Source organism: Panthera leo, chromosome F2, assembly GCF_018350215.1.
Source record: "Panthera leo isolate Ple1 chromosome F2, P.leo_Ple1_pat1.1, whole genome shotgun sequence".
In the NCBI taxonomy this organism is placed as follows: Eukaryota; Metazoa; Chordata; class Mammalia; order Carnivora; family Felidae; genus Panthera; species Panthera leo.
This window is the reverse complement of record NC_056695.1, coordinates 65,718,441-65,746,438: the sequence shown is the minus strand read 5'-3', so window position 1 is coordinate 65,746,438 and position 27,998 is coordinate 65,718,441. Positions and strand designations below refer to the sequence as shown.

The window sequence follows — 27,998 nt, the reverse complement described above, 5'->3', positions numbered from 1 at the left end:
GCAAACAAACTTAAAAAACTTGATACGCAAAAAAAATCCAATTACAAAATGGGCAGAAGACATGCAGATGGCCAATAGATACGTGAAAAGATGTTCACCATCATTCATCTTCAGGGAAATGCAAATCAAAACTACAATGAGATATCACCTCACACTTGTCAGAATGGCTAAAGTCAACAACCCAAGAAACAACAGGTATTGGCAAGAATGTAGAGAAAGGGGAACCCTCTTATGCTGTTGGTGGGAATGCAAACTGATGTAGCCACTCTGGAAAACAATATGTACTGTCCTCAAAAAGTTAAAAATAGAACTACCCTGGGGTGCCTGGCTCAGTCAGAAGAGCCTGTGACTTTTGATCTCAGGGTCATGAGTTCAAGCCCCATATTGGGGATAGACTTTACTTAAATAAAATTTTAAAAAAGAATACAAAATCCTAATTCAAAGGATACATGCACCCTGATGTTTATAGCAGTATTATCTACAACAGCCAAATTATGGAAACAGCCCAAGGGTCTACATATTGATGAATGGATAAAGAAGATGTCATATATATATATACAATAGAATATTATTCAGCTATAATCTCTCTCTCTCAAAATAAAAAAAGTAAACATTTAAAATTTTTTTTAAAAACTTACTGCCTATGTTCTCTCCTAGGATTTTTATGGTTTCATGTCTCACATTTAGGTCTTTAATCCGTTTTGAATTTTTCTTTCATTCTTTTGCATCTTGCTGTCCAGTTTTCCAAGCACCATTTGTTGAAGAGACATTCTTTTGCCCATTGGATATCCTTTTCTGCTTTGTTGGAGATTAATTGAGCATATAATTGTGGGTTCATTTCTGGTTTCTATTCTGTTCTATTGACCTATGTGTCTATTTATGTGCTGGTGCCATACTGTTTTGAACACTATAGCTTTGTAATTGAACTTGAATTGTGATGCCTCCAGCTTTGTTTTTGTCTTTCAGAATTACTTTGACTACTTAGGGTCTTTTGTGCTTCCATACAAATTTTACGATTGCTTGCTCTGGGTCTGTGAGAAATGCTGCTGGTATTTTGATAGGGATTGCATTAAATGTGTAGATTATTCTGGGTAGTGTAGACATTTTGACAACATTTTTCTTCCAATCCATGAGCATGGAATGTCTTTCCATTTCTTTGTGTCTTCTTTAATTCCTTTCATCAGTGTTTTATAGTTTTCAGAGTACAGGTCTTTCATCTCTTTGGTTAGGTTTATTCCTATGTATCTTCTTGTTTTTTGTGCAATTGTAAATGGGATTGATTTCTTAATTTCTCTTTCTGGTGTTTCATTATTGCTGTATAGAAATGCAACAGATTTCTGTACATTGATTTTGTATCCCGAAACTTTACTGAATTAGTTGATCATTTCTAGCAGTTTTTTGGTGGAGTCTTTTGGGTTTTCTATATATAGTATCATGTCATTTGCAAATAGTAAAAGTTTTTACTTCTTTCTTTCTGATTTGGATGCTTGTACTTCTTTTTGTTGTCTGATTGCTGAGGCTGGGACTCTCACTACTATGTTGAATATAAGTGGTGAGAGTGGACATCCCTGTCTTATTACTGACCGTAGAAGTAAAGCTCTCAGTTTTTCCCCATTTAGGATGATGTTAACTGTGAGTTTTTCACATATGGCCTTTATGATGTTGAGGTATATTCTCTCTAAGCCTACTTTGTTGAATGTTTTTATCATGAACGGATGTTGTGCTTTGTCAAATTATTTTTCTGCATCTATTGAAATGATCATATGGTTCTTACCCTTTCTTTTATTAAGGTGATGTATCATGTTGATTAATTTGTGAATATGGAACCACTCTTGCAACCCAGGAATAAATCCCACTTGATTGTGGTGAATGATTTTTTAATGCACTATTGGATATGATTTGCTAGTATTTTATGGAGAATTTTTACATCTATGTTCATTAGAAATACTGGCCTGAGGTCACGATCTCGCGGTCCGTGGGTTCGAGCCCCGCATCAGGCTCTGGGCTGATGGCTCAGAGCCTGGAGCCTGTTTCCGATTCTGTGTCTCCCTCTCTCTCTGCCCCTCCCCCGTTCATGCTCTGTCTCTCTCTGTCCCAAAAATAAATAAATGTTGAAAAAAAAAAAAGACATTTAAAAAAAAAAAAAAGAAATACTGGCCTGTAGTTCTCTCTCTCTCTCTCTCTCTCTCTCTCTCTTTTTTGTGATGTCTTTATCTGGTTTTGGTATCAGGATAATGCTGGCCTCATAGAATAAATTTGGAAATTTTCTTTCCTTTTCTATAGAATAAAATCTTTTGAGCACATTCTGAGCTGTTCCAGAGTTCCTGGAAGATTTCAAAGGTTTTATGAAAAATTAGACATATCTGGTACATTAAATTAAATAGGAAGCATTGTCAAATAAGTGATACTAATCTCTGTGAAGATTATATTTGTGTAGATACGTAATTAAAATAAGTGTTCTAAAAACTGTATAAAACTATAAATTGAATATCCTGATATATTATTATTTTGAGTGTTGTATGCCATAGAAATAACTAAATTTCCTTGCCAATTGCATCATAATGAACTCATATCAAATCTTTAGCCTTTGGGGCACCAGCTGGCTCTGTTGGAAGAGCATGTAACTCTTGATCTTGGGGTCATGAGTTTGAGCCCCATGTTGGGTGTAAAGATTACTTAAATAAATAAAAGTTAAAAAAATCTTTAACCCTGGCCATTTTTTTAAAGTTTATTTATTTTGAGAGAGACATAGAGAGTGAGAGTGGGGGAGGGGCAGAGAGAGAGAGGAAGAGAGGGAGAATCCTAAGCAGGCTCCAAGCGGTCAGTGTGCAGAGCTGTGCAGAGCCTGATGCGGGGCTGGAACCCATAAAACCATGAGACCATGACCTGAGCCAAAATCAAGAGTCAGACACTGAACCAACTGAGCCACCCAGATGCCCCAACCATGGCCATTTTAAGTCTTGTCCTTTACTTTCCTGTTTACATGGATACTATTACAAATGTGTTTTATCTTCAGTGAGACTTAGAGGAAAAAAAAAAACTCTTGAGTACCAGTTTCTAATAACCTTAAGATCATAAAACTGACTTAAAGAATTTCTGAAACTAATGAAAAATCTGGATTCAAGCAAAACAACAATCAATAACATGGGACTGAATAAACTAAAGAGGAGAATAGTAATTGTTATGACTTTAAAACATTGATGATTTTTTAAAATGTTTCCTTTTTTTGTGTGGATGTAAGGAAATCTTTTCTCTTTAACTGACCTATAGCAATTTGATAAATTATACCATTATAAGCAGAATTGAAACATTTTTCTTCTTTTTACCTGAATTCTCTAGAATTCAAAAGCTCAGTGAGTATTTTTGTAAATTTTTTAAAGGTTTATTTATTATTTTGAAAGAGAGACAGTGTACTAGTGGGGGAGGGGCAGAAAGAGAGGGAAACACAGAACTGGAAGCAGGCTCCTGGCTCTGAGCTGTCAGCACAGAGCCTGATGCAGGGCTTGAACCCACAGGCTTGAACTCATCACCTGAGCTGAGGTCAGTTGCTTAACCCACTGAGCCACCCAGGTGTCCCTCAGTGAGCATTCATATATATATGTGTGTGTGTATATATATATATATATATATATATATATATATATATATATATATACTTAGTGTCCTTATATTTTTATGGCAATATACTTAATTATATTAGTTCAATAAGAATCTGTTCTCCTTGTAACCATTGGAAACATTGGTTATATTATCAAGGCTTTTACTGGAATGTGCTATTTGAGACATGTATAGACTCAGATATGACCAGACAGATGTAAGGGACTAATGTTGACTTTACAGGGCCAGTAGAACCCCTTGGAGATGTTGGCTTGATACCTTACTTACAGTTTCCAGCAGCCTTACCAGGTACGTAAAGAAGGTCATTTCCTGGCAGGTGCAGGAGCCTCAGGATATGTTGGGGACCTGGAAGAGAGAGGAATTCATCCAAATCTATAGATATAGTAGGCAAACTCTGGCAAGCATTTGATGCAAGTATTGGTTTGGCTTCTAGCTTTGAGAGGCTTTTAAAAGTTCAATCCAAAAATTCCTTGTGAAAAATTCTAGCAAAGCAGATTTAAAGGAACTCGTATGGCCAATCACTATTCTTGCTGTGCTTATGCATATAATTAGACCAAGTTGTTAAAAACTAGACTTATCTTGCAAAAACATATTAATATGGCTATCTTTGGTAAAAATGAGGGTGATTATATAAAGAAAAATGTTTTAATAACACATCTGAGTAAATATTAGATTCTAATACTGTTCGTTACAAATTAGACCAGATCCTGATTTCTTCTGGAACCCGACTACCACTCTCCAAACTAACATTTCTTATCTTTCTGCCACCCTTGAGCTGGATTAATTTGAGAACTAAAAGTGCCCTTTTCCCTGAAGGCCTGCAGACTGAATATGAATGACTTGGTTGTAAACTTCAGAGAAAGGACCACAACAGCTTACATGTAGGCTGTCTTCATGCCTGTTGCTGTGTGGGACATTCAAAGATCTTCAGACATTTGAACTACAAACCAGGAAAATCTGTTGACTGTCACTGCCTGAAGATGCTTCGGGCTTAACATCTAGAAATCTCCACCAGTCATCCTCAGGACTCAAAGACTGATTTATATTATGACCTAATCACTAACCAAGGTTTTTCTTTTGTGTCTAAAGAAATACCTCTTGTTTAATACCTGATTTCTTGAATCATAGACTTATGGTTCTAAGACTTGCTCAATGAGATGGAATAATTTACTAGCTCAATTTTTAATATGTGGAACTTCCAGAGAAGTTCCAGATGGGGGAGCTGTAGGGGCCCGGGGCAGGCTGCCCACAAATGTGCCACTTTGGCATGAAGATTATTTCGAGTGAAAAGTAATAAAAACCCAGCAGATGCAGGAAAGGTCCTGCTTCTCCCATTACTGCCTAAATTTACATCAGAAAACACAGCCTGCAGTGGGAAAAGAATCGTTAACATTGCCCCCTCTTTACCAAGGAACTCATCTGCATAACAGAACAATCTTGTTTTTCCAAACTTGACTCTCTTGCTAATGAGTTTTCTCCTCTTTTTCCTTAGCTCATATAAACTTCATATTGCCTCATTGAATTTGGAATTCTTTGTTGGTGTGGACTCCCTGTCTGGCCTACCTATTAAATTTGATTTTGTCTGGTTTAGGGGAAAAAAAGATGGGGGGGGGGGGTGCCTGGCTGGCTCAGTGGGTAGAGCATGGGACTCTTGATCTCAGGGTCATGAGTTCGAGGCTCACGTTGTGTGTAGAGCTTACTTAAAAAAAAGAGTTGTGTGAACTAATATATCCTTTTAAATAATTTACACTGGTTTGAGTTGTGTTTCTGACACTTGCAACCAAGAACCCTGAACAATATACCTTCTACTCTCTTCCTATCTCCACTGTGGTTCTCGTAACTACAACTTCCCTGTTGCGTTCAGAGGGATTAATATAAGATGCAGAAATGGCACTACTATTTCCCTAGTCAAGATCTTTGATGGCTCCCCAGAGCCTGCTCAGGGGAGACAAGCTCAAAATTCTTAAGGGAACAGGGAAGCAATGTAAATGAAGGAAGGAGGCCAGGTGGAAGACAATAGAAAGGGGTTCGGTGGGAAAGTGAGAGCCTTGCCTGTAGCCATTGTATTCAGAACGCAGACGCTGTGTGCTTGCCAAAGAGAACACATCTGGAGGTGGGGTTTGGCCTCCCTGGCTGTGGAATCTGCAATTTCTGGCCTAGATTGCAGGTTCAAGCTCCTGCCTGCAACCCAGGCAGCTTTAGTGACCAAGCCTCTGACACTCGTTAAGACTCATGTTCTATTGCTAGATGCTCTAGTATTGCTAAGTTGGTGCTGACATCTCGCTCCTTCAGGATTCAGTGCTTTTGCTCATGTCATTCCTTTGCCTGGAGCCCTGGTCCACCCATCCTTTTTATCGTCATCTTTATCTTCATCTTGCTAAATTCCATTTATTCTTTCATATTCATGTCAGGGATTCTCCTCTTGGTGGGACGGGTGTGTTTCCTCCATGCTCCCCTAGTTGGACTTAGACTTCTTTGTCATTGTGCCTGACAGACCCTGGTGGTTGCTCACCCACAATGGGTCCTTCTCCTGTTGACTGGCTGGCAGAATTTGCCTCTCCCTACAAAGGCTAAAAAAATCCTGACATTTTCTTTTCCAGCCTGCCTCGTAGGTAGGGTCTGGGATGTGATCCAATCTTACTTAAAAGGATTGGATAGGAAATCTACTAAGGGATTCTTGGGAATGATTTTCCTCCATGACAACAAAAGAGTGATGCAGAGAACACTCTCCCTTTTCATTTCTGCCACTGAATGCAGTTCTGTGAGAAGTGATGTTTGGAGCTGGAGCAGCCATCTTGCAACTATGAGGGAAAAGTCAAGAGAATCACAGAACGAGGGAAACAAATCCCTCCCATCCTGAAGGAATGCTGCAGAACCACATTAGGAACTTTCTCCCTTACCCTTTTTGATATGTGAGATCCAGAAAGAACCCCCTGTTGCCTAAGTCACATTTTGGGGGATATTCTGTTACTTTCAGGTGAATACATTCTAAATGATTCAATATATGTTCATCATGTTGCCTTTGTGTCTCCTCTATTTTGTAAGTTATTTGTGGGGAGGGATGATCCTGTACTCATCTGTGTGTCCCTGATGTCTAGCACAGGGTCAGAACTCAATAAATGTTCATCGAAATAGTAGTTATTTTTCATAACTTTTTCCACCAAGAGCTACAGTAAACAGTGTGTGCCAAGCATTGTCTGTTCTATTTAGGATATAGCTCTTTAGTGTTGAGGAGTGAGAAATATGTCAGTGAATCGTATATGAGTAACCCCTGGGGATTTACGGGAACGAAGGCTCTGATACAAATGTTATATCATCTCAGTGACTAGTGCTATTCACACTGTTGATTTGGGCCATATGAAAAGTTACTACAAAGCCTAGTGTGCATGTCAGAGGAAAGTGTGGTGCATTGCTTGCAGAAGGAAAGGGATGGTGTGTGCTTACAGCCCCCTCCTTCATGCTACCGCTTCTCATTTCCTGCTGTGGTCGTTTAGGCCCCTGTCTGACCCCATCCCTGAGTCAATGGGACAAAAATGATAGCTGCTTTCATAAACTCAAATCCATCAAACCCTGTGGACTTCTCTTGGTCCTTAGTGGCTGCCTAAACTCTGTTATTAGAAGTTGGAGGTTGCCCTTAGCTTCTTGGAGGTTTGTGAGATTCCATTTTTATTGAAGTGTTCAGAGCATTATACCAGCTTTAGCTAAAAATGGTACAGTGAATCAAAAAGGCAGAGTTACTTTGGAGGATCCATTTGGCAGCCCCAGTCCCCTAAGTACATACATTTAATTTTATGGTTTGTTACACAAATCAGTTGAACTTGTCATATCAGAGAAAGCCCATGTATTTTGGAAAGCCCCGTAAACTAAGATCAGGTATTCTTTTATGGAGTGTGTGCTATTTTGTTTTTACCAATAAGGGAGGAAAATCACTTTAGATTTCAGTATTGACTCACTGAGAAGCCATTCCACTTTTCACATGTTCACATCCATGCTGACACCTTAAGCCTGATCTCCTCAGATCTTCTTGACTGAAATCTAGATAGTGGAGTTAGCTCCCAGGTGATACAGAGTCTTGGAGTTTGGAGCCTCTGTAGTCAGGAAAGCGACTTATACAACACCAATGTTATGGTGGTGGGGGACGTGTGCCATTAACGATCACACACAAGAGAAGCCCAGTGTCTGAGTGTTTGTGGGGTGTGTGTCTTCTAAGGAGAGGAGGTTAGATTACATTTTCATTTTTTTCCTGTCCATCAGTTTGCTTCCCTTTATCTTCAGAGAAATAAATACAAGTCTCTCAGCCCGGATGAATTCCAACCCATGGCCAACAAACTAGCCTGTATTCTTAAACTCTTAGCTGAATTCCCCTCACCTGCATGACTTCCCTGAATTTTGTTTCTTATCTGAGGAAACAACATTCTTGAAGCCCCCTCAATATCATTCTGTTCTTCCAATTCCCCTGGTAACCCATAATGGAAAGATTTTTTTTTTTTCTTTGATCAACAACACAGCTTTGAGATATTTATACTGTTCCCTTCATGTAACACCTCCTTTGTGGCCCATTATATCTATCTATCTATCTATCTATCTATCTATCTATCTATCTATCTATCCATCCACTCACCCACCTATGCACCCATGCACCCAACTTCCATCCATCCATTCACTCACCCATCCACCCAACCAACCGATCTATCCATTCATCCATCCAACCAACCAATGAATATTTGTTGAGCACATTCTGTCTGCCACAGATTTTCTAGGAGCTGAGGATACAGTGGTGAACAAGCCAGGCATGTCCCTATTGTCATAGAGTTTACATTTTAGCTGGGGGACAACAATAAACAAACACTAAATGTAATGTCAGATGGCGAAGGTGCTATGAAGAAAAATTGTGGCAGCCACACGAATGGGCCTCTCTGATCTCATGCTGCAGGGTATGTAAGTGACTGAGACAGCCTCAGTCACTATATTCTGAAATCCATCACTGTGTTTGACGGGGACCATGCTTCTCTGGGACCGCTTCCCGCCAATAACTGAGCATGGTAGAAATACTGACATAGATGTAGGACTCCACTTGTACTTGGATACTCTCTGATGGTCTTGCCCAAGTTTTCTTAGAAATGTACCGTGGTCTAAGACTTCTTGCCATCTCTTTCTCTTGCCTACCCCGGCTCCCCACTCTCTTTCTCTCAGGCGCAGCCCTTCACTGCAGCCTGCCAGCCCATCCCACACCCCTTCTTTACTTTCTCGTACGTTCCCTTTGATAAGTTTGCACTCCTTCTTCCATCTTGACATCTGTTTCTTAGAGGACCAGGGCTAACAGAAGACTGATGCAGCCTGAAAGAGGAGGCTGTGACTTGGGGTTGGAGCTACTTTGGATAAGTGGCAGGAAAAGCTCCTCAGGAGAGGTGACATTTGCTCAGGGACTCAACTGGAGAGTGAGGATGATCCATGCAAACACCTGGTGGTGGCACACTTGGGCAAAAGGAAGGAGATGTAGAGACCAGGGGTTCTGAGAGGTCCCCAAAACTGCTGGGTGGGGAGGGAAAGCAAGTAGGTCTCTGGGTTCTCTCAAATCACCCTCCCATTTCAAGTGGCTCTAACTTTATCTGCTTTGCATATTTGGCTCCCCCTAAGATTTCAGACGAACAACGACTTCCAGGCTTAAAATAGAAATACTCTGAAAATCACTGCTCTGGATGAACTCTGTGACCTCTGCCCTATTTTATACCTTTATCTATCAGTCCATTGTCCATGGAGAGAAGAGGCAGCAGAAGAAATTATCTCTATTTGGAAGCCTAATTTTCCCACGGCGATACTGGATTAGTACAGGGCAGGTGCTGATAAGGGGAGTGAGAGTCAGTGATTAAAGGGCTGGATGCATCGAGGCTGGTGCAGAAAGTAGGGAGGCCTTGCAGTGGGAGAGCAGCCAGAGGAGACCGGCATAGAGTAAGTAGGCAGAGGCCAGCAGACAAAGGACCTCTATGCGTGCTAAGTCTGCAGAGAGTGTGGGCTGTAAAGGATTGTCCTCTATGTGAGATAGGGAGGTGTTTAGAGAAACAGTGGAGGATGACAGCCATGCTCAAGGACTTTGGTTTCATATGTAAAATGTTAACATTGCTCAGAAAAAAGGTGACCGAATCTACCTGTTGCCAGAAAGTTTAGTAACTGCACTCCTAAGAATCTCCTGGTAATATGTTCGTGGTAAAACTTGACTCCACTCTCCCGCCCCGAGTTTTCAGTAGAAAGAGGGAACGGTAGCAGCAATGCAAAGACTGAGCTGGATACGAGAGGATTTCATTTTGCGACAGTTCTTTACGACTGTGTAGAGAATGCCAGAACCACTGATAGGAAAGTGAATGTCTATTGTACTGAGATAAAAATGTGTTTAACCAGTGAAAACTCAGGAACCTCTGAATGTGCTTTTGAATTCATTTTACTTATTAATAAGAGGCTCAGCTACAGTGGCTAGAACATATAAGAATTTATTGTCTCATGTAAAAGAATTTTGGAGGTAAGTAGTGGGGGGCTGCTAAGACAGCTCCGTGAATTGTCAGGCACCCACATGCCCTCTATTTTTCTGCTCTGTCATGTGTACCTTCCATTCTTATGGTCCAAGATGGCTGCCAAAGCTCTGCCATTACATCTAAATTCTAGGCAGCAGGAAGGAGGAATGGAAAAAGGCTGTCCTTTTCCTGTTAAGAAGCCATTCAAGATGTCACAGACAATATTTCAGCTTATATATCATGGACTATAACTTAGTTTCATAGGCACACCCTCACTGCAAGGGAGGTTGAGAAGTGAATGATAATGTTCTCAGTTTAAAATTTAGGTTTTGGATCATAAGGAAGAAGGGGAGAATGGCTTTTGGGAGGTGATTCCCTGTCTGAGTAAATTAATAAGTGCACATACTTTGAAATGGGACACAGCATTCATTCATGCATGCACGCATGCATTCATTCACTCACTGAGTCATTTGTTTGCTTTCTCACCCATTAATTCAACAAATATTGAGTACTTAGGTCCCAGGGAGCTGAGAATGAACAAGGCACTGTTTTTGCCCGTAGAATGCTCCCTAAGTGTGCAGAGATAAGGGCAATGACATGTGGGAAGTGACCTGATAGATGAGTCTACGTCCGGTGATAGCCAAAGGGAAAAAAATTAGTTCTGGGTGGGCTGGGGAGCTTTGCAGAAAAGGAGACACGTGAACTGGGACATGGAGATGAGGAATTCTCCAAGTGCAGATTGGGAAAAGGCATTCTGGGTGGGAGGCTGGGAAGACTGCATCCGCAAAGTCCTGTTGGTGTGAAATAGTATGATGGACCCATTCGAAAACTGCAAGCATAACCAGAGGAAAGCTAAAGAGCTGGACAACGAAGCCCTTTCCTGTGCTGCCGAACATCTGAAAGATGCTTGTCTGTTCTAGTCTATCTGATTTCGATACAAAAGTGAAGACAGCCTAAGACTTTGGACTTTATCCTGTAGGTAACAGGGAACCAGCAGCAAGTGTTGGCCAATGGAATGTGGGCTGAGGTAAGTGGACCAGTTCTGAGCCGAAGGAGACACCTTTCTTTCCGCTTGCCCCTCTGGGACCTTCCACCATGGGAAGGACATGCCCCAGTTCCTGGGGGTTCATTCAGTTTGGGCTCCAGAATGAGGCATGAGGCATGAGGTATGATGCACGAGGCAGACCTGAACTTGATCCACAGGTGGATGCAGAACTACCCCAGCCACCTGTCAAAGCTGTGAGCAATAAATAAATGTGTATTTTCTTTGCCTCACAGATTGGGAATTGTTTGTCAGGCAGCTGCATCGTGGTAGAAGCTTGCTAATATGCCTGGTCTTTAGGTTCCTCTCTGTGATGTCACACTGTGCATGTTTTATGGTGGAGGTTGGGGGTATGCCCAAGCCTACCTGTCTGGGGTACCAGATGGCCTCCGAGATCATGTGAGGGAAATGCCACACGAAAGCAGGATCCCCCAAAACAGGGATGTGGGGCTCATCTGGATGGAAGAGCTGGCACTCAGGTGAATGTCAGGATTGGTTTAGCTCAGGGCTTCTCAACCTCAGTGATACTGACATTTTGTTGTGGGACCTGTCCTGGCCATAAAAGTTTAGAAGCATCCCTGGTGTTTGCCCACTAGATGCTGGTGACACTCCTCTCCCCGGTTTGTGACAACCAAAATGTCTCCAGACATTGCCAACGATCACTCCCTGTTGAGAACCCGGTTCAATTTTTCGGGAAGGTGAGAACAGAAAATGTTAACTAATGATATTATTTATGAAGCATTTTACTGAATTTGAGGCTCTTTGTTAAGTACTTTTAGGAATTAATCTAATTTGGAAGGTGTATTAAAACTAATATTAGTGTTAGTATTAGTATTGCCATCACAAAGTACCACAACCTGGGTGACTTAAATAACAGAAATTTATTTTCTCGTACTTCTGGAGGCTGGAAGTCTGAGGTCACCGTGTCAGCAGGCTTGAGACCTCTCTGAGACCTCTCTCCTTGGCTTGAAGATGGTTATCTCCTCAGATGGTCTTTTCTGGGGCACGTGGGTGGCTCAGTTGATTAAATTTCCTGCTGTTTATCTCATCTCAGGTGTTGATCTCAGGGTTGTGAGTTCAAGCCCCATGTTGGGCTCCACGCTGGGCATGAAGTCTACTTAAAAAAAAAAAGGCCTTTCCTCTTTGTGTGCTGTCTGTACCCTAAACCCCTCTTTAAGGACGGTCATCATTTTGGGTTACCCTAACAACCCGATTTTAACTTAATTACCCCTTTAAGAACCAATTCTCTAAACACAGTCACATTTTGAGGTCCTGGCAGTCAGGAGTTCAAACATGAATGGAGAGGGGCACAATTCAGTCATAATACAAGGTCTATGAATGAGGAAATTCAGGACACAGAGGCGAAGTAACACTTGCTTTGGTAACACATTTACTGTGCAGAAGAGCCAAGTCCAACTCTAGAATCCATGCTTTTGGCCATACTCCATATTGCTTCCCCAAGAAATTAATCCCATGAGAGAGCCAGGAAGGGAGACACTACACAAGTATATGCAATGAGTTCTGTGTGTGTGTGTGTGTGTGTGTGTGTGTGTGTGTGTGTGTGTGTGTTAGGGTAGAAAAAAAGAATAGGCTTGTTCAGATGTGATGCTTGCTCCCCTTACGTCCCTGTGCATGAGAAGAACTTCCTCTAATAGTCACATTTAGTATTTCCCTGGTCACGTGAGGGAAGATACACAGATTGTAGGAAGTCCTCAGCCTCTGCAGGGCTGGTCTGGACACTCAATCCAGTCAGCGAAAATGTATTTCTGGACCCTGTGCTCTTTGGTGATTGAGCTAAAATGCCTTACAAATTTCTGTTAGTCTAGCAATTCCATTCCTTGGAATTTATCTTTAGGAAGGAAGCAAATATGTGAACAAAGATTTATGCGTAGGGTATTTGATTTTAGCTTGATTTGCAAGAGCAAACATTGGATAGATCTTGGATAAATAAATTACGGCATGTCCATATGGTGGAATGTTCAACTCATAGATGAATATTTTCTTCCAAGGGAAAAACCTTCATGATATATTATTCTTTGAAGAAAAAACATTTGGATACCATATAGAGTATGATCCGAATTTTTGAAATGGTATATGTCATCATCATACTGGACAAGAAGGTACTTGCAGGATGCAGTGGAAATGAATTGTATTCTTGGTCTCCTGCTGTCCTATCAAGCTCATCCTGGAGTTTTTATCTTGCACCCTGAGAAAACTGGGGCAAGGCCCAGGGCTTTTTTTGGTCACTCTTATCTAAGAAAAAGTCATCTAGTCACTGCTCTCAGAAAACCTGGTCTCCACTTAGTAATTAACGTGCCCACTCTAGTGTAAGAGCTCAAACTCTCCAATTTTCACCGCAGATGAAATTTTCTTCCCTTTTCTTCCTCAGCTGCATCAGGCTGGGTGGAGGGGAGAAGGGGTAGAGGGCTGTTGTGTCTCTTTCTCTTCACTGGGTGCTCTGCTCCTTTCCCCCATACTCTCGGGGCTTCTTCTGGTTCCCCCAGAATGGGGAAGAGGGAGAGAGAAAGAAAGGGGCAGGAAAAGACTCACTCGACTGGTGTTGTCCTAGCCACCTGGGTTTTCTCGAGCCTTCCTTCATGGGTCCTTTGCAGCCAGCCCCCTCCTGTTCCTGGTGGGCACCTGCAGTTTGCTTGACCAAGAGCTTGTGTCTCTTTTGATTGTTCCTGCGCTTCTCCCTCCCCTGCTGCCCCAGCACCTGGCCGCACACCTCCTGGGTCAGTTCTGGCTTATGGAAACCTTCACACGTTCTTTGCCCTGACGACTTGGGGAAATAAAGCCACCCTCAACACAACTCCTTACTCCACCCTCAGTGCAGCTAGTCAGCCATAGTCACTAGCCCTTCGGATTCCTCAGCATGATCGGACACCAGTCTACTGAGTTCTGCACTTTCCAGGGAACATGCACCGAAGCCTCTAAGAGGTATCACTGAAGCCCCTGTGCCTTGGTTTTTGGTGGGAAGACAGAGCCCCCACAGGGACTGTGTGAGCCTAGACACTGACAGCTCTCTCCCCAAATCCTTACCTAACCCCAACCCTTATCTTGCCTCTCCAACTTTAAGCTTCCACAGGTGGGTAGATTGGGCTTTTTTTTTTTTTTTTTTTTAAAGTAAACTCTACCCCAAATGTGGGGCTCAAACTCACGACCTCAAGATCAAGAATCTCATGCTTTACCATCCCAGCCAGCCAGGTGCCCCTGGATTGGCTTTTTAAAACCTGACTAAGTCAGGTTGTCTTACCCTAAGTCCTGGTGGTCTGACCTGTCATTGAGGTGGGAAGCAGTCAGCTCTTGTTTTGGAGTATCAGCTGATACTGAAGCAGAAAGAACCTGTTTTCAACATTCTGTTTTGCACAAACATAATAAAGAGGTAGACAGTATGCACATCGGTCTTGCAGAGGCATGTTGGGGAGAGAGGAGAGTGGGGCTCTGGATAGAATGATCTTTGGGTTCCCTTCCAATCCAGAGATCGTGTGGCAGGCTGGCAGGCAATACAAGAAAGTATCGATCATATTCACTGACTGTGATGCTGGAGAGACAAGCCACTTACAAAGCACGATAGCAGTAGACCATCAAAAATGTTAATAGTGGGGCGCCTGGGTGGCTCAGTTGGTTGAACATCCCACTTCGGCTCAGGTCATATCTCGCAGTTTGTGAGTTTGAGCCCCACGTTGGGTTCTGTGCTGACCGCTCAGAGCCTGGAGCCTGTTTCGGATTCTGTGTCTCCCTCTCTCTCTGTTCCTCTCCCGCTCGCACTCTGTCTCTCTGTCTCTCTCTCTCAAAAATAAGTAAAGATTAAAAAAAAGAGATGTTCTTGATAGTAATAAATATAATAACAGTAAGTGTGAATAATCAAGTGTTGAGTTGTATTGGACAAGCTTTTTGTCTCAGAGAGTGGAGATGATTCAGCTCACTGCTGCAGGGGGTGTCTGAGAGGAGGTAGATGGACAGTGAACTTGGCAGTCAGCAAGGGGAGACATGCCTCATTGAAGTCTCCGTGGCCTCTCTTTTCAGGCTTTGCACTTGCTTCGTCTCCCAAATGTCGGGAAGTCCCTCCCGATCCCTGAAACTGGAGGTCAACAGGTCATCTCTCATCACTATTGCATATTATCTACACTCCTGTTTCCCCTGGCACATGGTGAGTAACACACACACACACACACATACCACGTTGTTGTTGTTGTTGTTGTTGTTGTTGCTGCTGCTGTTATGACCCTAGGCACTGAGTTAGTTGTTGGCTGAGTCAGCATTAGGGCTGGGTTTCTGGGTTTTGACTCCAGGGCTCTCTCACCCCCTCCTCCCAGGTGTTTCCAGAAGCCCGGAAAGCACTTTGCTGGGTATTCCGAAAGTGCTGGCATTCGCAGCCGGGATTGTGTGCCCAAATCCATCCTGTGTGTTTCCAAGTCAAAGTCTCCTGGAGGGGAGGTGCTCCCCAGAGACAAGGGCTGTAGCTACAGAGAGCTGCCGTCTCCACGTTGGTCTTGCTGAGGAGGGCTGGCGATACCGGTCCCAGCCGCCCTCCCTTCTGTGTCTCTTCATTGAAGCGACCTGGGCTTGGTGCTGGCCATGGAGATGGACTCCAAGGAAGCCCTACTCTATGGGAGAAAGGTAAAGAAAGGCCTGGCCTCGGCCTGACTGTTCCCTGCTTCTCTGCCAACACCATGTACAAAACAGGCAGTTGTGTTGAATGACTGCATTTCGCAGTAGAGTCTGCTCAAAACTTCTTCTTGGACAGGATGGAAACCACGCCTCAGAGAGGGTAATGATGCCCGGGTCCGTGCATCTGGCTCAGCAATAGGTGTGGCCACCGCGAGGCCACGCAGAGCCACCGCACGGGCTAGCCAGAGAGATATCTGAATCTGCTCCAGCTTTGCAACGCTACCTCTCCCGGGGAGAGTTCCCTGCTCCTCAGGCTGAGTTAGATGCTCCCGTGTGTACCAATGCCACTGCACTCAGCCTTCGGCTGCGGGAGCCCGCCACCAAGCTGTGTCTTTGGAGGGCCAGAGCCAAGCTTTTATCATCCCATTGTGGGATGCCACACTGGCCTCCGAGCTGGCTTTTCTACAGGAAGTCAGACCCAGCTAGCTCTACCTGCTGACCACCCTTCTCTCCTCTTTCATCACAATGAGCCTCAGAAAGGTGAGCACTTTCTTCTGAAAACGCCATCCTGCGAACACCAGGAGGGCAGCCCTGCCAGGGGGTGGCCAGACTTTCTGGACAGTTTCCTAGTGCAAAGGAAAACTGAAAGAGGGTCTAGAACAGTGCTGACGGATAGAAAAATAATGTGAAAAAAGGGCAATGTTGAAATGAATGTTGATAATATATTTCTTTAACCCAAGATAGCCAAAATACCATTTTCACATGCAATCAATGTAAACCATCGTGAATGAGATAGTTGGCATTCTTTTTTTTTTTCTTTTTTGCACGAAGCACTCAAAGTTTGACATGTATCTTATACTTACAGTACATCTCAATGTGGACACTCAATTTTCATTGAAAATACTTGATGTGTATTTCAATTTCATGAAATTTGCGGTTGAAAACACAGATTTACCCACCTATGTAGTTGCAAACATACTTAAAGTTTTTCGGTAACTGAATTAAGTATCAGTTTGTAAATTTACATTAAAGAAAGTAAAAACTCGGTTCCTAGTCACACCAGTCGCTTTTCAAGTGTACTTTTCATCTCCGATGCAGGCTCTAGAAGGTGGGCTGGGAGGTGAGGGAAGAAGTGATTGGATCAGGGAAGAAAGCCCAGTGGCTCTCAAGGTTGGGGGAAGCCTCAGCTCATCGCCTCTGCTTAGCCAAATACACACTGCACTCAATGAAGTTTCCTTAAGACGTTAGGGGCTGAAGGCGGAAGGCAGTCTTAGTGGGCGGCTCAGCGGACTTCCAGGACGGTCTGCAGCGGAATTTCATTTCTTTGCATTTTCATTGGTAGCAGGAAACTCAGTCGGCCATGTCTTGCTGGGGGACACGGACGACTGAAACTCTGGGGAGGGATTCCTAGGTCTAGGGACCACAGAGAAGAGCTGGGGGCTGAGGAGGCCCCCGGCGCTGAAGGAGGGAACAGTTCCTCCTCCTACCTGGAGCCAAAGGGATAGCAGTCCTGCCTGGCTGCAGAGGCCACAGTGTTTTTGGGTGGAGGCTGCCTTTCGTAGACTTGCCCTTCAAGTCCAGGAGGCAGTGATCTGGGTCCGGTGGAGCGTGGCAGGCGGGGGCCAAAGAAAGGCTGGATCCTTTATGGGTTCTCAAGACTCAGAACACAGAGGTCCCTGACTTTGGAAGCATAGGATTGCGAGTGCAGAAATGAATCTTAGAAAACAAGGGTAAGAGGGGCCCCCGGCTGGCTCAGTCCCTAGAGCATGCAACTCTTGATCTCAGCGTCGCGAGTTTGAGCCCCATGTTGCATGTAGAGCTTACTTAAAAAGAAATAAAAAGAAAACAAAAAGAAAAGGAGAACGTGAGGGTAAGATGATTTAATAAAGTTCTGTGATTTCCAAACTCAAAACAACTTTGTATTTCTCTAGAGTTAGTTAGCCAACAATTACTTGTTAGGAATCCTGAAATACACATTTTAAAAAATGACATACTAAGTCCCTTCAGTGAGTCTTCGAAAATATAAACTGGAAGCAATAATGTAATGGCCAAAAATTCAAGGTTCTACACTGGAAAGTAAAAGTTTTTTCTTCTTTCCTCGAATGTCTTTTAAAAACACTTTTTAAAAAACATTTATTAGTATTATCTTTTTTAGAGAAAGAGAGAGAGAGAGAGAGGCAGAGAGAAAAGGGAGACAGAGAATTCAAAGCAGGCTCCACACTGTCAGTGCGGGGGGGCCGGGGGGGGGTGGGGGGGAGGGCCCAGCTGGGGCTCAAATTCACACCCCGGGAGATCATCACCTGAGCGGAAATCTGAGCCACCCAGGCATCCATCCCCCGTCCCCCAACCTTGAATGTCTTTTCATGATGTTCAAAATCATAAACCTGGCACATTCAGCAACATTGCTTTTTGAATTTGATAGCTTTAAACGTTATTTGTTTATTTATTTTTTATGTCCTTATTTTATTTTTTTGAAAGAGAGACAGAGTGTGAGTAGGGAAGGGGCAGAGAGAGAGGGAAACACAGAATCCGAAGCAGGCTTCAGGCTCCGAGCTGTCGGCGCAGAGCCTGACGTGGGCCTCGAACTCACGGACTGTGAGATCACAACCTGAGCCGAAGCCGGACGCCCAACCGACTGAGCCACCCAGGTGCCCCTAAACGTTATTTAATCCAGACATGCAACCAAACATTTAGAGAAGGGTCTCTGAGTTATTCTGGGTCCAGAGAACCCAGCGCAGTGGGGCAGACAGTGACATTGCTGTTGAGGGCCTGGGGACAGTGAGTGGGGTGTGAGTGCTGGCGTCTGCTGTGACAGACGTGCCCCGGGAAAAGTAAGCTATGAGCTGGGTTCTCTCTTCGGCAGATGGGTTGAGTGACTCTGGGCCAGTTCAGTGGATATTCAGGCTAGTGGATGGGCATTACACCAGGATGACAAAAGTCTTCATTCTCAAGGAGTCTGCATCTGGGGGAAGACAGAAGGGTAAACCGCTAACCAAAATGTAATGCACAGCATGATGCTAGTTGATGGCAGATTTCCTTGGGGTCCAAAGGAGGGGTCCGCAAAGAACAGCCTGTGGGCCAAATCCAGCCCACAGACTATTTTTGTAAATGAAATTGTATTGGCCCCACAGCAGGCCTGTTTGTTTGTGTGATGTCTGAGGCTGCTTTCGCCCCCTAATGGCAGAGTTGAGTAGTTGCAGAGAGCGAGTGGCCATCAAAGTCTAAAATACTATCTGGCCCTTTAGAGAAAAAGTTTTCTGGCCCCTGTTCTAAAGGAAGGAACAGCTATTTTCAATAGAGAAGCACACGGGAGTGGCTTCTGGGAATAAAGAGTTGAAGAAAGGCAGTTCGGGACACAGGCAGCAGTGGGGGGCAAAGGCCTGGTGTCCTGATTCCAGGACAGAGTAGCAGGCCAGGCTCCCAGCCTGGGCTCCTCACGCCTCTCCTCACTTCTGAACGGAAAGGAATTGAATCAATTTTTCCACACCTTGTAGAAGAGGAACAGAGAGAGGATGAGTGAGCCAAAGTCTGTAAATGCTTTGAGAATAATGTGAAAAAAACATCCATTAATCAAAATACGTTATTTCTATTTTATTGTTAAATGGTTGCTCATTTTCTTTTTTTCTTTGCGAGCCCTGACTGCCAGTTTCCTTCTTCCTGTTGTTCTGCCTTGAAAAACCAGACCAAACCAAATCAAAGACTAGGCATTACCACCACAGACCACAAATGTGTTTATTTTAAGAAACATATTTTCATTCTTTTTCAAATAGGCTCACAGGATCCAAACAGGTACAAGTAGGTTTAGATAGATTCCACAAGGTCCAGAATTCAAAAGGTGTAAAGGCTGGGAAAAGAAATGCCTCCCTCCTGTTTTTGAGGCTCCCTGTCCTTCACTTTGGAGGCAGCTAATGGCACCAATCTCTTGCACTATATGTCCTTCTCGAGATACTTTAGGCAGGAACAAATATTTATTCATATATTATTTTTTCTTCCTTTAACACAAATGATTACCTCCTATATATGTCATTTTGCAATTCCCCCCGCCCCTCGGTAATGCCTTCTGGAAAGTGTTTTATATCAGTACACATACAGAACTCCCCCCATTCTCTTCTTTGTGGTATAGTGTCCCATCACATAGAAATTAGATGTCCCATATTGTATTTAAGCATTATAGTGGCAAATAGGGCTGTTGCTGTCACCTCTTTGTTACTAGCAATGCCCTGGGTAGCATTGCAGCCCTCAGGGAACAGGGTCAATAGCAGTGCCTAGGTAGACATTCATCACACTGTTGGCTTTAAAGATGGCCGCCTCCTGAATCTTCTACAGGCCAAGCAAAGGGGGAGGGACTTTGCATTCCAGCCATCATGCTTGTAGGGTCCTTCTGCCTGCTTTGACTGTGGGGTTAACCTTGTCCCCGTGATTGCCCTTCATCAGGCTACTGTGGGAAGAGCATGTATTATAACTGGATATTGAAGGCAAGATTATTCGGATATAGTTGGATCAGGTGGTGGTGGTGGTGGCATTTGGCAGGCATATTAACCGCGGCTTTTTTAGAAAGTTATGAATACCTACCTCAAACTCGCTTAAGGAAAAAGGAGGATTTGTGGCAAACGTTTAGGCAAACGTGGTGACTGGGGAGTCGTGACAGACACCGCCAGCTGCCTACCCAATGTACATTCTCTCTATCGTCTCAGTGCACCCAACTGAAAGCACTCAGCTCTTCAGGCTCCCTTGCAGCTAGGGGTGTTCATGTGACCCTTTTCTTTTCATTTTTTAATTTAACTTTTTATTTTTAAGATATAATTTATTGTCAGGTTAGCTAACATACAGTGTATACAGTGTGCTCATGGTTTTGGGGGTAGATTCCTGTGATTCGTCGCTTGCATACAACACGCGGTGCTCATCTCAACAAGTGCCCTCCTCAAGGCCCGTCGCCCATTTTCCCCTCTACCCTACCCATCTCCCGTCAACCCTCAGTTTGTTCTCTGTATTTTAAGCAGATATGTACAGGTGGCACTTCTGGGAATCCTGACACTTAGCTGGCATATGAGGCTCGTCCTTTTTGCCTGGAATGTGGATATGACACCCAGAGATGCAGGAATCATCTTGGCAGATGAGAAGGATGGCCAGGTGATGAGGACAGTGGAGTAAAATGGCAGGAGAGGCCAGGGTCTCTGCTGTCACCACGGAGCCTGCAAACTGGATCTTTCTTGCCAGCCTTTCAGTCAGGTGTCACCTGAGAAAAATAAATTCCTCTTTGGTGAAGTCTTGGAGCTGGGCTCTTATTACAAGCAGTTAAACACAGGTCGGGTCTGATTTAGCGTACCTTGATTCTGGGATTTCATAGTGTTGGGTTTCTCTGTCTTCTCTCCAGTTCATTCTTTCAGAATCCTTAATGGGACAAGGGACATGGCACCAGCAGCTCTGGAATCCAATCTGACAGTTTCTAATCCAGGAGGAAGAGGGAGCTACCCCTTTGATGCCAAAAGGGAAGGGAAAAATCCAGGGGAGAAATGTGATTGGTTTGGAGGAGACTTGATAACTCAATGGCAATGGACAACAGGATGAAGTCATATGATTGGCCAGGTCTGTGCCACCTAAGCTCACCTGGAAAAGAGAATGAGAAGCAGTTTCCAAAGGAGAAGAGGGTGGAAAGGTGGGGCAGCAGGTGAAAACAACAGATGGCTCTCTAGCAGGCACTGAAGGTTTAGGCAAGGGGAAAGGAGAGAGAGGCATTTTCAGGGAGATAGTCCCCTCTGCCAGGAAGCCTTGCCTGATGGTCTGATTTAGTCACTCCTCTCTCCACCCCATTGACTCCCTTGCTTATTCTCACTGAGCCTCTGGCTCCTCAAAAGGGGACACTTCATTTTACTGATCCTGTATCCCTCCCATCACTACTGTGTCGTGTCCACTCAGTGTGTGGATGAATGAATGAAGGGACTGCAGGAACAAAAATGTAGAGGAGGGAAGTCACCTCTTGTTTGCTTGGAATCTTGGGTCTGTGATTATAAAAAACAGTAAATCCTAAGGTGGGTTAGAGCTAGATTGTAGGGTCACCTTGAAAGTTAGGCTAAGGAGTTCAGGCTTGTTTTATGGTAATAGAGAGCCATTGAAAGCCGTTGAGCCAGGGAGTGGCATGATTCGAGTTGCTGTGTCCTGAGTCTAGATCCTTTGACCCCTGGCCACTGTCTGTCTTTATTTTCCATTCTTTGGCTTCTCCATGATTCTTCTTGGCCTGGCTCTTCATCTATCTCAGCTACTTTGGTCCATGTTACCCACCGTTGCTTCTCTCCTGCCTCACCTCTTTCACCAGTCAGTTCTGGGCTGATTCTGGTCTTCCCTGTGCAGGTGGAGAGGATGGTTTTCCCTGACTGGTACCAACTGGGTGTCCCTCTAAAGAAGATTCCACCTGAGCAGCTCTTGTCTGCCCTCTTCTGGGCACTAGTGGGTACAGCTACCTGCTCTTTGGAACTGGATATAAACTAGTCTCAGCCTCATGATGTGCTGTGGGTTGTCTTCTAATATCTGCCCCTAGGTCTCCCTTAATTACTTAACAAATCAAAGCAGAAGTTGTTGTTTTTTTTTTTTTGAGTGACAACCATATGTGTAGGTTTGTCTGGTAACAGCTACATATAGAAAATGCTTCTGACTTCCCACTGTTCTATATATTTTTCATTGTAGGCTCCAAGTGCTGCATGAATGGCGGAACATTAATTTTTGCTAATTTGCATGCTATTTTATTAATTTGTCTGAATGGAGGTCACTTCAGTTTATTTCAACATTGAAGAGGTAATGCATTTGAACTTTATAAAAATGCAAGCCTTACATTTTTATGTTCCCTTGGAGAATAGTCTTCCCAATAAATCATACCCTGGTGCTTTAATCCAAGTACACAGGTCCATGAACATATTTTCATTGTTCACAATAGAATTGAGGCAATGTCCTAATTAATGATTTTTATAAGAGGTAATTTCTGTTTGCGGGGAATTCGGGCCTATAACATGGATCAGAAACCATCTCTGGGGTTTTTTTGATCTCATGAAATGACGGATACACTTCCTAGCAGAATACTGGATTGGATTTTTGTCCTCACTGTGGTGATGGAATTATTTTTTTCTGAATATGTGGCTTTGCTTAGGCTAAAGGCTAAAATTTGCCTTCACAGTTTAGTTAGTGGATTCATTCAAATGCCTTGGCTCTAGACCCTGCAATTTCTGCACAGTTCCCAGACCACATCTTGCTCTCCTGGACCCACATTTTGAATTACTCCTTCCCCCTGTCCATTCAAGTCCAGCCCATCCCTCAAGATCTACTTTTAATCTTTCCTCTGAGATTCCTTCCCTGCATCATAAACAATAACACATCTTGTAAACAATAACACATCTATAGTTTCTGGTATATATTTAACAAAGGTCATGTATTATCTTGTGACATCTTTTTACTTTTTAATGAAACATTATTTATAAATTTGTATTGTCATTTAACTTTACAGAAGTTTATGTCCTGTGTCATTCCCTGAATAATAAAATCTTCAGTGCCAGAAACTCTATCATACACTAGGTTGTTTACCCCACAGAATGTTGACTATCCATTGCTACATATTCAATAGTTGAGCAGCAAGTGCTGTTGATTGATGGGTTGTTTTATCATTTGCCTATCCTAGCTCTAATTAGTATACTTTCCTGAGAACTATTTACAACAGACAGATTGGCCCAGGCCATCATTAACACTTCCCTGAAATATTTTCATGCATTTAGATGCTTTGCAAAATGTATTGCCCAAATGGTGCTATGTGTCTATGTGTGCACATAACAAAGGGAAGCCAAATTAAAACCATCCTTTTAATTCACTGTTGATGCATGATCATTTTAAAATGTAGTTTTCATTTTCATCAAAGTTATGCACTTACATAATTTTAGGAGTTGTCTTAGTTTGCTTGGGCTACCATAACAAAATACCATAGTCTGGGTGGTTTAAACAACAGACATTTATTTCTCACAGTTGTGGAGGCTGAGAAGTTCAAGATCATGGTGCCAGAAGATTTGGTTCCTGATGATGGCTCCTTTCTGGCTTCACTTCTCTCTGTGTCCTCACATGGTGAGAGAGAGAGAGAGAGAGAGAGAGAGAGAGAGAGAGAGAGAAAGAGAGAGAGAGAGAGAGAGAAAGAGAGAGAGAGAAAGAGAGAGAGAGAGAGAGAGAGAGAGAGAGAGAGAGAGAAAGAGAGAAAGAGAGAGAGAGAGAGAAAGATCTAGTTTTTCTTCTTTAAATGAGGACACTGATCCCATCATGGAGACCCTCACACTCATGGCCTCATCCAAACCATTGCTTTCCAAAGGCCCCACCTCCAAATACTATCACATTTGAGATTAGGGCTTCGACACATCAGTTTGGGGGGACACATCCAGTCCATAGCAGGGGCCAAATAATTTCACAAGGCACTCTAAAATGAAGTAGCTCCTCCTTGCTCTACCATTTCCCTGCTTTCTAGAATCAACATGTTTAATGATTTTAATTGCTTACTTTGATATTATCTCCTTATCTCTATACTATGATTACAATACTACACTCTCTTTTCTTTTTCAGCTTCAGGCAGTATCTATTAGCTTCCCACTATGACAGCTCTCTTTTACCACCCCTGCCCTGCTCTACCGTGTATAATTCTTGACTTCCCACCTTCCCATTATCTCACTATTATTACTTCACAATTTTTCTTAGGTTAATATTAGTGTGTATATCATCCATCTACATAAACACGCTTCACAGCTGGACATAATTTTTGTTTTCTTGTATGACCGTTAGGTTTTTCTGGAGTTAACAGTTACATTGTTTTTTTTTGTTTTTTTTTTTCCACCTTTGCTTTGTTTTCTAACACCAAGTCATCCCAAACTCTCTCCTTAATTGTTTAAATCTCCTCTTGGTACTTTCACTCACATCAGGTATTCTATTCCTACAAGGCCATCTGTTTGGTCTTCTCTCCTGTGCTCTTCTAAGCTGTTCCGATCTGGACTGTTTTCTTTCTAGGTTCAGTGTGCAGCTGTTCTTCTTGGATCTCCCTTCATCTTTATCCCTGAGATTCCTTTGGCTCTTTCTTGGATGCTTATATTTCCCAGATGCCATATCTTCCCCTCTCTTGGTTTACTTTCTCATTTTGGATGAACTTCCCAATATTTTCTTGAGATTGGGTACATGGGAGGTAAATGTTTTGAGACCTATCATGTCTGAAGTGTTTGTATTTCACCCAAACACTGAATTGATAACTTTTTTGGATGTGGAATTCTAAGCTAGAAATGATTTTTTCTATAGAACTCTGAAGTCATTGCTACATTAGTTTTTTGCTTCTAGCGTGGTTACTGAGAAATCCATAGTTATTCTGATTTTTTGAGTGACACTTTTTACTTTTTTGGAAACCTTTAAAATTGTTACTTTGTCCCTATTGTTCTGGAAACTTATGATGATAAGTTTTCGTATGGACTTGTTTTTATCTATTATTCTGGGTATCTAACATGGCCTTTCTAACTGGAAACTCATGCCCTCTAGTTTTGGGAAATTTCTTGAATTATTTTTGTTGCATTGTCCTTTCTTCTATTTTCCATATTCTCTTTTTCTGAAACTTTACTTACTTATTCAGAGGATGGACTCTTAGACTGATTTTTAAAGTTTCTTCTCCACCATATTTTCCATCCCTTTGACTTTTCACTCTACTTTCCAATAAATTTTCGTAACTATATCTTCTGATCCCTCTGCTGAAATTTTCATTCTATTTAACTGAATTTCTAAGAAGTCTCTTTTGGTCTATAATTGTTTTATTTTTGATAGAATTGTTTTTATAATACTATAACTTCTACTTCTCTGAGGATGTTAATGATAATTTCCTCTCAATTTGTTATCTTCCTCCATAGGTTTATATAAGTTTCTTTATCCCACCCCCCTCCCACACACCGCCAATAATTTGACCTCTAGTTTTCAGGTTAGAGAATTTCCTTGGGGGTCTGGTGATCACTGGCTTATGCTCACATTTTAAAATAGGACGCTTAAAAGCTAACCGGAAGCTCTGTGTGTGTGGGTGGAACTTGTTAATCATGGACTTCATTAGAATGAATTGTAAAGGGTAAGGTGGTTTGGTTGGTTTGATTCTTCAGGAGAATTTTCCTGTCAGCCCATTTGTTTTTGCTTTTGTTTTTGTTTTTTTTTTTTCTTCTTGGAGTAGATATATTTTATTTAAGCAACATCAGGAAAGGAAATGTACTAGTCAAGGTTCTCCAGAGAAACAGAACCAACAGGATCTCTTTCTCTATATGTGTATCATATATATGTATGTTTATGTATTTATTATAAGAATCAGCTCATGTGATTTTAGAGGCTGGGAAATCCCACAATTTTCTCTCCACAAGTTGGAGACTGAGGAGAGCCTGTGGTGTAACTCAGTCTCAGTCTGAAGGACTGAGACTCAACCGAACCAATTGTGTAAATCCCAGTTGAAGGGTAGAAGACCAATGTTCCAGCTCAATAGTCAAGCAGAGGATGGCAAATTCTCCTTTCTTCTACCTTTTTTTGTTCTAGTCAGCCTCTCAATCAATTGGATGAGACCCACCTATACTGGGGAAAACAATCTATCTGTTTTACTTAGTCTATTGATTCAAATGCGAATCCAGGGGAATGCCTGAGTGGCTCAGTCGGTTAAGCATCTCTTGGTTTTGGCTTAGGTCATGATCTCATGGATTCGTGGGTTTGAGCCCTGCATCAGACTCTGTGCTGGCAATGTGGAGCCTGCTTGGGATTCTCTCCCTCCCCATCTTTCTCTGCCCCTCCCCTACTTGTGTTGTCTGTCTCTCTCAAAATAAATAAATAAACTTTAAAAAATGCTAATCCAGGAACATCTTCACAGACACGCTCAGAAATGTTAGCCAAATATCTGAGCATCCTGTGATCTAGTCAAGTTGACACATGATCATCTCAGCCAGTGTGAACTGAGAGAAGTGAGCAAGAAGCAGGTTGGCAAGAGATGCTGTCAGATGGGCTGGGACTCGGCCACAAAGGGGCTTAGGGAACAAGATGAGAATAATAAACAACTTTATTCTAAGTTGAATGAGAAGCCTTTGGAGGACTTTGAGAAGGGAAATGACATGAGCTGATTTACTCTTTCACAATGGCTTCTGTCTACTATGTGGATAATTTACTGGGCAGGTAGCAGGGGAGGGCCAGGACATAGAACTATGGAGTCAAGCTGATAACTGTATGAGTCAGAATGGGCTGAGTTATGCTATGGCAAAAATGTTTCATGTTTTGCCGCTCTTCCACACATCATCTCCGCTATCTGGAACATTGCTGGTCTTATATCTGAGACAAAAGAGGTCACGGTGAATCACATGCTAACTATGAGCTCTTTTGCCTGACAATGACACACATCACTTCCCTTACATTTCATTGACCAAATCAGGTCATGTGGCTAAGCCTGACATCAGTGGAGTGGGGAAGTATAATCCTCCACCATGAGGAGTGGTGAATGCTTGGAAACGTGGAACTGTCTACCACAGGAGGCTATTGCAATAATCAATGCAAAAATGAAGCTAGCAAAAATAGTAGCAGTCCAGGATGTAAAAAGAACTCATATTTGGGACAGAGTTGGGAGGACTGGCTGGTTCAGTAAATATGAAGCATGAAAGAAAGAAGAGTTAAGAAATATTCCAGGGTTTTGGTCTGAACACCTTGGTGTCATTTGCTGAGTTGGAGAAGACTAAAAGAGGGGTAGCTTTAAGAGGAAAAATTAGGAATTCCATTTTGGAGACATTGGATTTGAGGTTCCAAATAAGAAAAATGTCAAGGTTGAAGTTAAAATTTGGGAGTCACCAACATATAGGCTGCCTTTGATGCCACAGGACTGGAGAATATCACACAGAGGAAACCAGAAGGCTGGGATTGAGCTGGAGGGAGTGCCAACATGTAAAGGTCAGGAAGAAGGGGAGAGCCCAGCAAAAGACAGGGAATATCCAAATTGGGAGGAGGGAAAGAAAACATGTGGGATGGCCCAAAAGCCAAGGGGAAAGAGTGTTTCACAAAGAGAAGAATCGATGGTGTCACTGCTACTGAGATACTAAGATGAGAATTAAAATCCATTGTTGGATTTGGCCAGATGCACACACTGGTGACTTTGACATGTCATTGGAGACCTGGGGGTGAAAGCTGTATTGGAATGGGTGGGGAAGAGTACACTTGTCCTT

At 42.8% G+C, this 27,998-nt stretch overlaps 1 protein-coding gene across 1 annotated transcript in view; it reads right to left on the bottom strand.

Moving 5' to 3' along the window:
• Nucleotides 1-21,248: 21,248 nt before the first annotated feature.
• The window catches only part of LOC122210605, a 28,417-nt gene continuing 21,667 nt past the window's right edge, over nt 21,249-27,998 (bottom strand). The window contains exons 6-7 of the mRNA XM_042923362.1: nt 21,316-21,387; nt 21,249-21,254 (exon numbers count right to left, since the gene is read on the bottom strand). Coding sequence (XP_042779296.1) covers nt 21,249-21,254; nt 21,316-21,387 — 78 coding nt within the window. The remainder of the gene's footprint in view (nt 21,255-21,315; nt 21,388-27,998) is intronic.